This window comes from Barbatula barbatula (genome assembly GCF_947034865.1).
Source record: "Barbatula barbatula genome assembly, chromosome: 19".
In the NCBI taxonomy this organism is placed as follows: Eukaryota; Metazoa; Chordata; class Actinopteri; order Cypriniformes; family Nemacheilidae; genus Barbatula; species Barbatula barbatula.
In genome coordinates this window covers 13320010-13333573 of record NC_136782.1, presented here as the reverse complement: position 1 = coordinate 13333573, position 13564 = coordinate 13320010, and the positions used below count along the sequence as shown (strand labels likewise).

The window sequence follows — 13564 nt, the reverse complement described above, 5'->3', positions numbered from 1 at the left end:
GCGTAGAACCCGAGGGTCTTGAGACGTCTCCGCCATATTATGCCAACTTGCTACTGTAAACAGAAGTATGCAACATTTCCAAATTCTTCTGATTGGTCGCCTGCTTTGGAACTGACATTGATGAGCAGCGCTGCGTGAATTAGGCCCAATTCACATTTAGCATCTTTTCTGATGGGGGAACCGTCAACAAGATGAAAAAAGAAAAAAAAAGAAAGCCGCGAGCGCAGCGCAGGTCATGTGACAAGAACCTTCCACCCAATATAGACAAGCTCGAAGAAGATGGAGACACAGATGATCACAGCGTAACTAAATCTAGTAGCAGAGTTATTGCAAGGTATTTTCAGTGCATGTAATCCATATATCCTTTGTTTATACCTCCTGGTCTCAATGGCTATCGTGGCCCATGGTTGTTTAGCGCCAACAGACCCCAGAAGAGCTCAAGCTTATGAAGGTAAATCAGAAGACAAACTTGAGAGCGTGTAGATTTGAATTTGTGACTTTGTAAAGTTAATATTTATACCTGTACACAAGTTGAATGTTGAGATTGGCACTCGTGGACAAAACTCACAAATCTGTCTTCTGAATGTGAAGTTGCAGAAAAGTAGTCACAAATGTGTTAACTGGTATTTACAAAGTACATTGGCAGATACAAATGCATTGCACGTATTTACACGTTTCCTAGATTCAGATTTGAATTGTGACCACAAATCTACAACCTCTCAAACTCAGTTTCAAATCTTCGTGCCTTGACTTTTGCGATAAACCCATTGCAAAACTATCTTGTGCACTTGAAAGCTCAGAGGTGAGAGAAAGAGGTGCATTTGATGACGTCATGCGGCTGAGCCACACCGCCCCATAATGGCAGGAAAATCACAATGAAAGAAGTTTTATTGATAACATACAGTATTTAATTTAAGTTTAAACTATAAATCAATAAATACACTTTAATACTACTTACAGCCACTTTTTTACAAAAGATTTACTTTTGCGGCTGGTTAGGACAAAACCTCTGATTAACATGGTAAAGATAGCTTTAAGCGCGTGTCACATTGCCACGTCACATTGGTTAGGACACGGTGTAATGGTCATGCACGTCCATCAAACGCGTGTTTACGAAAACACGTTCTGTATGAATGGCCTCTTAGACTGAGATCAGATCTCGGTGTTTAGCTAGACAGCTGTAACTTGGTTTAGTTAAGCGTAAATGTGAAACAGAATGCTGAGTCACTGTGGCATGAACTCTTGTGTTCGTATTCCATCCGAGAAATAGCCACTTAAGGCAAATTACAACTGTGCCCTTAATGGAATAAAGTTTGCACACGACTGCACATCTGAAAGACAAAGACAGATATGCAGGAAGAGAAAGAGCTAGAGAGACATACAGTAAGACCACAAGAGGCATTTTGTACATGTTAACCTACTTCAAAACGATTTGTTTGTTCGAGTGTTGCTTGTCTATCTAAAGCTCTTCTGAGTGTTTTTGATGTGTTGCAACTTGCATTTGTTCTTGATGTTTCTATGTGATTGTATAACTGGTGAAGTTTGGTTGCCAGGAAGTTAATATCCAAGTTTATATTTGTTGACTGAAAATGAAAATGTTTCTGTTTATTGAAATAAAATGAATTGTTTTGAACAAATTTAAAGAAAACAAAAAAAATGTTTGTCTCAGAAACAAAAAATTAGTTTGAGGCACTAAAATGATAGTAATAAACAAAAATAGTACTAAAATAGAAATCTATAGCAACACAAAAAAAATTATAATAAATTGACAAAAGCATACAACATAATTGCTAAAAAAACACAAAAAAACCTATTCTAACTCTGTTGCTATCGACTGCTAAAGTGTCCCGATTGTTTCTACTATTCAAAAGATCCCAACCTAAAAATTCGTTTTTGTCACTATACAGAGCAGACGGTTTCATCTGATACATGTGCCTGGCACACAATGAACTTCCAGTCTGTTTGTTTATACGTCTGGCTCTTGTCTATTTATATTTTATTTATAATTTTATTGTTTAATAATTGAATATTAAATGAACAAATTGTTGAATGTTATTGTAAATTAATTAAATTAAATAGACAATTTGTTGAATGGGTCATGTAACTTTGTCACATTTAAGTTTAGTCATGTAACGGTTCTTCTACTGGTAACCTGGTCAAATAAAACCGGCTAGACATACTTTTAACTTGCTAGCTAATGCGATCTAGTATAGGGCGGAGACCTCGTCCCTCTTCTGGGGATCACAAAATAACGATAATAAAAGCCAGTACAACTCTCTTCCGTTGAAATCACTCGTAAGATATATCTTCCTCTAAAACTCGAGCTGAATCTCCCTGGGCCACTGACATTGTACAGAGAATTGAAATCTGTAACCTCGGTCTATAGTGGTTAAAACCCGAGGATGAACTGCACATGCGTGAAAATTCTCAGAACAAATCTCGTAGTTGGAGTGTGAGACAACTCTCTGGGAGACATATGGAGAACATTTACCATATTCTCGTGAACACTGAATTCTGAACTGTCCACTTTACATTTACATTTATGCATTTGGCAGATGCTTTTATCCAAAGCGACTTACATCGCATTATCCTATACATTTTACATGGGTATCTGCAATCCCCTGGGATCGAACCCACAACCTTGCGTTGTTAACGCAATGCTCTTACCGCTCTGAGCTACAGAAAAGCTTTACACTTATATTCCTTCTCATTTCCCCCGCGGGATGGAGAGAGGAATCGTTTGCGACAGAGAAGCTCTGAGTGCTGTCCACAAACTCTTCCTGGAGCCAAATTGATGTCTCAGGTCGTTTGATTACTCATAAAATCCCCACTTAAGGTAACTACATTCATTTCAGAGTCGTTTTTTGTTTCTTTACATTTTAACCTGAAATATGTATGGGCCACAAAAAGGTTGATATCTGTTGAGCTGGGTTAGTGTCTCAGCTCTTCGCATTCAAAAGCCTCTGTCCTCTCCATCTCACTCAGTTCGGACACTAATCTAACAGATCTCACATGCTGCCTCAGTCTGGCTTAAGGTCACTTTACTTAACGCTCTAAATAACTCCGCTCTCATGGAGCTTACACACACACAGGATTCCCTGTAACAAGGTTTCATATATTAGCTAGCTCCACTAAGATCGGCTCACAAAAGCTTGCAATTATATTTCTACATTTCTAATAAACGTCGACAAGAATGACATTTTGGCTTATGTTTGAAATGATTTTGGGTGTGACGTCAAATGTCGTGTGTCCCCGAGACAGAGGTCGGAAGTCCGACCTTGAGTGTCGTCCTATTCTTTCCCTGTGTTACGAACCGGCAGACAGGAGAACAGAGAGCGGATCCAAATGCGGTATAGTTTCTTTTATTTAAGTCCACAGAATGACTACATAACCGAAGAGTGATATAAAATCCAGGAAACACGAGGGCGTAACATATAACATCCAAGAAAACACCACAGAGTATCATTAGCAAGCAACGACAACATGAACATTAGGGCTATATGAAGAAATTGGTTCCAAAATGAGATAACGGAGAAAAAGGTTATAACGGATATTTTTTATTTTGTTGACATGTTTTATTGTGTTTTTTATTTGTGTATTTTTTTAGTTAACTCTTTTTTGAACCAAACTCCACATATATACACAGATGAAATGAGGCACAGCTGAAACCAGTTAACAATCATAAGACACAAGGCTTGATGGGATATGGAGTCCTGGACCACAACACAGGCAGATACACTTTGCAATGCGGTGCCCTCAGGTGGAGACCAAAGGCGCCAGCAACAGGGTGTGTAACATTGTTTGAGTTGGGAAATATGTGAAATCCGAGTTGTGTGGAACGCAGCCTGAGTAAATTCTCCTGAGCTATGAGAAAGCAACCACTGAGCAATAAAATATTCCTGCGGCTAGCATGATGAAATACACTGGAAGAGCATCAGGCTGGGTGGGTGTGTACATTACAGTACACATACTTGAGTGTAATGCTTGCAAATTTAAATCTATTACAAATGTATAGATATCACACCAGTGATGATGATTTTGAGCATGTGGACTTGTGTACAGTACTAAATGGCTTATGGGAGGGAAGCATCTTAAGGTCAAGCAGGCTTGTGAACCTCTCTCTGTCTCTCTCTCTCTCTCTTAGTCACATGACAGCCAATCTTTGAAGCTCCCCCAAAGAGGGGGAAGGAGAGAGAGTGTAGTCTGGGAAACAGTATGAAAGAGAAGAGGGTGATGGAAGGACAGAAAAACAGACACCATCTGCCACAGCTGAAGCATAACAGAGCAAATCCATCTCGATAAAAAACACACAGGAAAAATCTGTCAGCATGTAAATAACGGGCCATTGCCTTGGACATCTAAAACCTTTCTTCTGAGGCAGCTAGTCTGTGTTCACTAACCATTTCAAAAAGGTTATTTTTACAGCTGTGGAAAAATGAAGAGGCCATCCAAATTTTTATTTCATCAGCCTCTCTAGATGAATTGTGGTAATTTAATGTCCAGTGTCTGTTAAAGCAACGTAAAAGACTGACAGCATGACAAGACACTTGAAAACTGTGATAAGAATCGAGGTTATTACATACAAATATTTTTCAGATATTACTACTGTATTGCTTAAAAGTGAAAACAAACTTGTTTTCTTTGCAGTATTTGAGGTCGGAAAAAATACAGAGCATATTTCCTGATATGTTGACCTGCTTCTCCAGTTTTCATTTTCTACTAATAAATGCAAATGATATAATTTCCGCAGCTGCACCACAGGCAGATTTTGTCATTTACCTGCAACTAATGTCATTTCCATCACATCCCCAAAATGTTCACAGTTTTTGCATAATTTGAATGAATTTGATTAAAACACACACATCAAAATGTCTCATTTATCATCTCAAACATGCACTATACACTGATTTTTCCTTGATAACCAAGTACACTGTTAACGTTGAAGAAATATTACTCTATTTTACTTAGAGTTGCAATAAAAACCATCCCATGCATCATGAAAGCGTTTGTAGTTAAAGAAACACTTACATATATACCTCCTTTAATAATTAAATTAAGAGAAAGCAAATTAAATAGACCCACAAAAAATACACAGAATCACATTACCTGTTCTCTTTTCCATTCTGCAGTAGTGAGTGTCTATCGGTGCTGGTGCGATCTGTACATACATAAGTGTTTCTGCGAGTCATGGCACTGGCGGGGATGTTATTCTAAGAAAATAGAAGCAGGTATTTAGAACCAAATAGAGGCATTAAACACATATTATGTGACAGTGCTGCATCCAGTTTCTTTGACACGTGCGTCCTCTAAAACTAAGGTATTTTTTATCTGTTTTAATCTAAACAATTTTAGTATTTAGTCTTACTTTTCCAGTTTGTTTGTAGTGCATTATGTCTTATGAAACTTTCAAAGGACAAGCTGTCTGTGTGCTGACGGAATGTAACTAATGACCCTGTGACTATCGAATGTCGATTCAGACTAATCTGAACAAGGTCCATTATATCCCGGGGTAATGTTATTGTCATTGCTGTAGGAAAGTTCTGCAACTCTTTAATGGACCGCACTTAAGCTTTCATCAGGGTAATTTATGGTTTCATCTATTGCATTTTCCTAACACGTCATGTGTCATTACCGTCGTTGCGTTGATATCCTTGCGGCGGTCTGGAATCTCTGCCTTGTTAGGGTTGTTGGCTGCACTGACCATAGGGCTGGACGGAGGGATGCTACGACTGCCCACCACGCTGCTGCTGGTCTTACGTGAGGGCAGACGCTCCTCCTTCAGATCCCCCTCACATGTGCTGGTGGGGCTGCGCTTGGGGTGGGCTGGTGGCACTGACGGCCCACCTAGATAAAGACAAAAGACAAAAATGGAAGAAGACTGTCATGTAGGACATGTTGGGTTGCAAAAACTACTCCTAAAAAAGTTGATTCCAAAATCTGGATGAGGTTAACTTCATGTACGTATATAAATATTAATTTAAACCACTTTATATGCATCATATTATATCATAGGTAAATATTTTTTAAAAATTTGGTTCAGGGACTCACAGAAGTCACTGTGTCTCCTCTGCCGGTGGTAGGTGGAGGCACTGCGTTGAGGTTTACTGTGGGTGGAGGCAGAGGTGGAGCTGGACGAAGAGGTGGACGAGTGTTTGCTGGTGCCATTCGTGATGGGGCTGGGTCGAACCCGAGCTAGAGACAGACTGCTGCTCGACCGGGACTCCATACCGTCCTGTGTACGATATCAGACATTATACACTTACAATATAAGAGAGCATTTGGGATCATAAACAGGGGTTCTCAACCTTTTAAACTCCAGGGACCCCACCGTTTATACCAAATTCAAAAGCACCCCTTCCGCTCACAAAAACTCAGAATTTCTACCCAATAAAATATTTCAGAGGTTGATATTAACTTTATTCAATATAAAAATGGAAAAACAATAAGAAATATCTTGGAAATCAGCTGGGCCCCCCTGTCGAGAACCACTGAACTATATCAGGATGTCTCACCTCGGTTTTGCGGCCTAGCAGCAGATACGTGGCAAATATCTCATTGTACTTTTGCGTGGTTAGTGCGTCTTTGATCTCATCACGGGAGTAACCCATTCCTACCATTACATCTGTACGGGCAGAGAAATACAACAACGACTTCAAATACTGATTCTCCAACTTCACCATTTTATGCGTTTTCTTTATAGATCACAGATCTTTCTGTTGTATTGATTCAATTTTAATTCAATTAAATATTATTTATATAGCGCTTTTCACAATGTGCATTGTTCCAAAGCAGATTTACAGGGGAATATAGAAACCGAAAAACACAAAAAAGGTAAAACACTGTACATGGTGTTAATATAACAAAATTCTATTATTCTAGTAAATAATATCTAAAAAATGCAGTCTCCCGGTGGTTTATTTAGGATATTTGCATTAAGTGAATGCTTTGCTGAAAACATATGTCTTTTATTGATGCCTATTGTAGTGTTTAAAATGTGTGAAAAAAGGCTGACAAATGACATCCCAAGAGTCCAGAACATTGATAGGATCAAGGGTCATATTAAGGGCCAAATAGGGCAGAGGTCTCTTAACGTCTCTCACCTATACGGCTGGTGTCATTATAGTCCTCCACAGGCTCCACATGTGGCTTCAACTCGTCTCCTTCGTACCCAATATTCAACCATTTATCTTTCATGATTTGCTGAAAAGGAAGAACAGAGAGTCAGACAGAGACAGGCAAACGCCGATGTCAGCAAGATCCAGGCAAACTCAATAAGGCTTGAACTGAGAAGTGTAGTTTCTCCTCCTAACCTCCAAGGTACAGCGTTTGGTGGGATTAAGCACCAGAAACTTGCGGAGGATGCTTTCACAGTCGGTAGACATGTAGAACGGCACTCTGTATTTTCCTCTCAACACGCGTTCTCGCAGTTCCTGAGGGAACAACACAAACTTCTGTTTAACACCTGATGTGATGTGAACCAGTCACCCACCTGATCACCCCCCCGGCACGGAGAAACAATCAGAGCTCACTTGTCCTACATTACTTGGGAGAAAAGCAATTCATAAGACCACATGCTGCATGTGAGGTGCTTCAGAATATTGTTGTAAGACACAAGGGAGCTCCAAATAACATCTGAAAGATCTGACTACGTTGCATATCAAATGAATGCAATTAATAAGCATTTATAATGAGCATGTCTATGTGCCAAAATAACAGAGTTTGACGTTTTAGTATTGTGGTTTTTATATATACTTTAAGAAGGGATTTACCTTGAGGTTCTGACCATCAAAAGGCAGAGACCCGCTGACCAGCGTGTAAAGTATGACCCCCAGACTCCAGATGTCCACCTCTGGCCCGTCGTATTTCTTCCCCTGAAAGAGCTCAGGAGCCGCGTAGGGCGGACTGCCGCAGAACGTGTCCAGCTTATTGCCCAGTTTAAATTCATTACTAAAGCCAAAGTCAGCAATCTTGATGTTGGTGTCTGCGTCAAGCAGAAGGTTCTCCGCCTAAGAGAGGTGTAATAATACAAGTATATGAGCAGGAGTAAAACCACAATACATTTTACTTAATGCAGTAACGGGTGACTAAATCATGACAAAGAACAATAACCTTCAGATCCCTGTGAACGATATTCTTCTGATGACAGTAATAAACAGCAGACACAATCTGAAACATAAACAAGAAGAGAATCTCTGTTTACAAGAAAGATAGACAACATCCAGAGACAATCCCACATTTAATTTAATGAGAAATAAACATGTTTACAGTCTTAAAATACTTTTGAAACATGCTTCAAAAAATTGCTCTAATATTTACTACAAGCAAAACTAAATGAGATTTCACATTTTATATTAAAATGTGTCCTACCTGCCGGAATTTAGCACGCGCCTCCTTTTCCTTCATTCTGCCATGAGATACGAGGTAGTCGAATACTTCACCTACAACAGAATAACAATTTGAAAAGTTGGTAGTTGACAAATAAATCGTACATGTGTCATGTGGTGTGACAGCTACATTTTGAAAACAAACTGTTAATATTACATTGCTTTATATTATTCATATTTAAATTGATCATATTCAATTGCATAAGAGAGATTTATCTTTATTGTAATTTTCTTTCAAACATTTTGTCGTCACAAACAAATACATTTGCATATTAGTCTATCAACTACCCATATGCCATCATAAAAAACATCTTCAGGGAAAGCGTTACAGCCTTAAACAACGTGACTAATGGACACTATAGAATCATTTAGATTAATAAAATCCGTGAAATCAATCGGGAATTTTCTCACTAATGAAGTTGGCTACTTAATCCTGGAGATCTGACGCAATATGTCACACCACTACGTATTCATTGACGCCAGAATTAGATTCATTAGAGCAAAGTACACATAATGAATAAGCTTCCAATGAGATGTAAAGCATTGGACAGATTGCCGATGTGTAGTATAAGCCTGCAACTGCTGAACATGCATGTGTGTTTGTGTGTGTGTGTGTGTGTGCCCACACGTGAATCCGCCTCATCAAAAAGATTAAGAGTGGATATGTGTGATCCATTAGGAGAGCAGCTGATCTAAAAGCCCCAAATAGGACTGAGAGACTCAACAGAGACAGGCTGAAGTTTAAATAGACTCTATCTGTCTGGCGGGAAATCGCTTTAATTGCTGTGCTGTGCGGGTCTGAATTCACTGAATGCAAATGAGAAAAGAAAGACGAGAGGAAGAGAGAGATAACAGACGTGGTTCTTGCAGCTGCGCTCAGCTTGATGGGACAGACTCACACGTGCATGTACAGTATACGTGCCAGCAAATAAAGACTGTAGACACATGTGTGCTCATTCATACATGTATTTATAAAAGCTCATGGGTGTATACAGTATACAGTGATAAAAAAGGGACAGTGTATAATGCGGTCTCCTCGAATACACACGTTAATATACCTGAAATTAACTTGCGGTCTGTGTTTGGCTATCGGTGTGGCTAGAGGCTACTAATATAACTATCTAAATTTTATTTAGTTTATATTAACATGAATCTATATTTATATTCAGTTCAGTTTGGGCCACAAAAGCGTGCATGCACAGTAATGTTTGTATACTGTATGTTGCTTTGAAACCGTCTATATATGTGTACAAACTTACCTCCACTTGCATACTCCATAATAAGGTAGAGTGTTTTTTCTGTCTCAATCACCTCAAAGAGCTGAACTGTAGAAACAAGAAGGCAAAAGTGTAGGTGAGCGTAATATCACATAATCACATCTGGTGTCAAACAATGGAACACTGAGGTGTCATGAAGTCCGAGTTATCACACACACTTACCTATGTTTGGGTGGTTGAGGCCCTTCATGATCCGTACCTCTCGAAAGAGCTGAAGAAAGAGAAAATACTTTTATAAATAAATGTATGGATCGAGGTGAGACATCCCTGACAAGAGAGCATCCTGAATGCCGTCTTCTAATGTAAATGCATGTAGCAGACCAGTTGAATTTGAGCAATGCGTTTTATTAGACACAATATATAAGTACACAGTGTTATTAACTAAAATAAACTGCAGTGAAGACTAAAATATTGAAATAACAGGATTCCACGTCCGCATCTCCATGCAGTCCGCCGTTGATTATTGTCACACACAAACATCCAGCTCGGTCTAAGTTCGCACCTATTCTTATTATTCTTAGCACAGACAGATTTTTTCGTAGCACTATTATTATTATTTTTTATTTACTTGTCCGTTCGGGCAAGTAAAATTCTCTCTCACTCGCTCATATAAAACATTCACTTGTCCCGGACAAGCGTTAATGTTGAGCCCTGACATGGATCATTAGGTTTTACACAAAAGTTGTGTGCAGTCAATAAAGCGAAAGTGGGACAAAACCTAAAAAATTTACACTCAAATAATCATACATGAAATCGCTTCATCACTTCATAACTACTTCAATAAAATACCAGAAAAGTACAACAAATTCCACTGCAGAGACTCATGGGTATTCATCTGTCCTTGAATGAAAGCCCAAAAATTCATTTTACAGCTAATCTTTCTTTTGTCTAAAACAACAAAGTTGTTCTGAATTCATAAAATGCATGCTAATAACCATCTTGTGACGGTTCCTAATTTTAAAATTGCCTTTCTTTTAAAGATATTGTTATTGATTTGCGAAAAACATCCTTGTACTCTGTGAAAGCAGAACTTAAATGCTGCAAGAACCTTGTTTAACAAAGAGAAATGCGGTGTGGGGGGAGGCACTGAGTCAAAGAGAAAAGTGAAGGGCCATGCAAAAGAGTGAAAAATAAAAAGTATGTGTGAGCCTGCATCTGCCTGTATGAGAAACTGAAGAAGACCAAAAAGGACAGAGTGAAAACTAAATAAGTAAAATCTGAGAGCCTAATTCTTGCCAAACACAGTCAGTCACCCTGGGAGAAAGGACGAGCGAGACAGACAGACAGAGGGAGGGGGCCATGTTTTGGTTAGCTGTTTCTGCCATTGGCTTATGTGTGTCCCATCAGTAAGTTTCCATTTACCCGTTCTCATGTCAAATAGTCTGTTCAGCCCGTACAGCTATGCTTTCCCCTCAGCCAAAATCACAGGTTGACAAAAGGCAGTATAACACAAAAGAACACACAAACTGATAGAGACTCAAGGCTATGTTTACTTTCAACAAAACGATTATAAACAATCATTAACCAAATTTCTTTACAACTGCCCGGCCACTGTTGTGTCACTGAACGCTGTAGCATGTGACTGACGCCTTCACACTTCTTTAATATAAGTCATGTGAGGAACTTAACACAAAGTTCTTTCACAAAGATTTATACTGTCTATATGCTGACAAGGAGTTTTGTGCATGTTTAGACCGACATGTTTTACTTGGGCATCAGTTGTTCTGACAAAATGGGTACGGGAGCAGGTTTGCAGCATATTTTTAATAGATTATGATCAAACACATGTATTCTAAGAAACACAGGCAACCTGTTGATTAACAAAATAAGATAGTCACTACGTTGTGTTCAAAGCAGGTAAGACTAGTTTTGAGATGCACTACAATATAATTATTTTACAAAAATGTACGCATTATTACATTGAGGTTTTAAACATAAGACTCCGGTGGAACACATTAACAGTAAGCATCTGTTTGAGCTCACTAATCTGTTTGTTTTACGCATGTACGGCTGGCATACGCAAACACAGATGCACATAAATGCGAATTGAACTGATCGAGGCAGACATGTTACATAATGACCCCCCCAATGCATAAGACTCTTAGCCGGCAACATAGAAAAGCGATCGAATCCCTTCCATTACAGATACTGAGCACTAGATGAGACGAGACTAGACGAGATGTGGCTACTAAATAGGGGTGATAAATCATACACATCGCCCGAATATTGCCATGACATTATTTATGATATTATATTAATATGTCTGACACCTCATATAATCATTACGATTTGAATCAGGGTTTATAAATCAATGTATTGATATTGAGATTTTATGTGCCAGTTTTACACAGTAAAACTAGTTAAATTCACATATGGAACTGAAATATTGCCGCTGTCCTTCTAAAACCTCGTAACTCAATATTTCGTGATTATCTTATTGCTATAATCAGTATTATTAGTCATTCTTGAGGTTTGTCACTTTGTTTTGCAAATATCTAACCAATAAAAAAAAGTAAATAAATGTATAAAATGTATTTTATAACAAAAACAACTCTTTAAACATGCCATCTAAATATCTTACTGGAAACCTAATAAAAAAAAAACAGTCGGCGCAAAATGCCCTTTTCCTTTCTTAGCAATGAGAAAAATGGTGCTTGTGCACCCGAAAGCTGACAGTGTGATCGCATGACGCAACTATCCTGATACAACATCAAACATCACCTCTTTCACACACACAAATGTACGTGAGCCCCTTGAGACCAGCTCTAATTGAATTGCAGAGACAAGCAGCATATCATCTGTTCACCTGAGCTTTAAAGATAACTATCAGATAATCCAGCTGCTCCCTCCCTCTCTTTTTCATCAGGCATCTCTCACTCTCATTTCCTCAAAGAAGGGACTTCCTGGTTCATTTCCCAGGCTTTGGCCTCACGTCACCGTCGCTATGGTGACCTGGTATTAAGGCACAGACTTATCTCACCCCCTCAGTCTGACAGCGGCGCATCGGTCCCTCAGCAACACCTGATGTAAAACCTGACCCCGCCCGCACGGCACTCTCGCTTTAGAGAGATTTACTGTTGAGACGTGCTGCGTTTCTTCCTTTCATCCTGTTTCCCTTCTATTCTCCATGGCAACGTTCAGACAAGCAGTTTCACATTTTTAAAAACATTGTAAGTTGTTCAGAGAACAAAACAAAAACGATGATTTTAACTAAACACCTACCTATAAATGGTAAAGTTAAAAATCAGAAAAACGGACTGAAATGGTCTCATACATTTTTCTGCGGCTTTATATTTTCCTATATATATATATATATATATATATTCACTGTCAATATATTAAACTATTTAATATATATATTTGAAAATATATATAATACAAATGTTAATATATGACGATATTACAATATATTGAATAATACATAATGAATTGACTGTTTTCAAATAGTGAAGCACTAGGTTTCAATGTATGGAAATGTTTATTTATTTCATATATTGCATCATATTTTCCTATATATTTTCCAGTATATTCTTCAATATATTTTTCCCGTATTTACTGTATATTATTTAATGTATGATGCATGTTCTACTGCACTGGCTGATTTTCCTGGAAATTGCACATCACGTTAGATACTTATTCATGAACATTTTATAAAATATATAAATTAAATTAAATATTTTTAAAGAGTGCTATTCTGCACAGGGTTACGTATACGATTCTGTTCTGTGAATGTAGCCCATGCTCAGCCCAGATGTTATGCAAACTTCAAAATCATTCCCTGTGTTGTTTTCGTATTCCCTCTTTAGCAAGAGAATTTTCCTCACAAAGCTGTTTATAAGCTCTTTAGCTTAGTTTCCCTGTGGCTGCTATTGAATGAGGTCTGTGTAGGTGGAGCTAGACACA

The 13564-nt window shown here is 38.4% G+C and overlaps 1 protein-coding gene across 6 annotated transcripts in view; it reads right to left on the bottom strand.

Annotated features, from left to right (window-relative positions):
• The window catches only part of mark4b (MAP/microtubule affinity-regulating kinase 4b), a 37579-nt gene that overhangs the window by 6963 nt on the left and 17052 nt on the right, over positions 1 to 13564 (bottom strand). For all 6 annotated transcript variants that reach the window (XM_079482092.1, XM_079482096.1, XM_079482094.1 and 3 more), the window contains exons 4-14: positions 9824 to 9872; positions 9644 to 9709; positions 8368 to 8438; positions 8110 to 8166; positions 7770 to 8006; positions 7311 to 7430; positions 7101 to 7200; positions 6513 to 6622; positions 6049 to 6232; positions 5633 to 5844; positions 5107 to 5210 (exon numbers count right to left, since the gene is read on the bottom strand). In XM_079482092.1, coding sequence (XP_079338218.1) covers positions 5107 to 5210; positions 5633 to 5844; positions 6049 to 6232; positions 6513 to 6622; positions 7101 to 7200; positions 7311 to 7430; positions 7770 to 8006; positions 8110 to 8166; positions 8368 to 8438; positions 9644 to 9709; positions 9824 to 9872 — 1310 coding nt within the window. The remainder of the gene's footprint in view (positions 1 to 5106; positions 5211 to 5632; positions 5845 to 6048; positions 6233 to 6512; positions 6623 to 7100; positions 7201 to 7310; positions 7431 to 7769; positions 8007 to 8109; positions 8167 to 8367; positions 8439 to 9643; positions 9710 to 9823; positions 9873 to 13564) is intronic.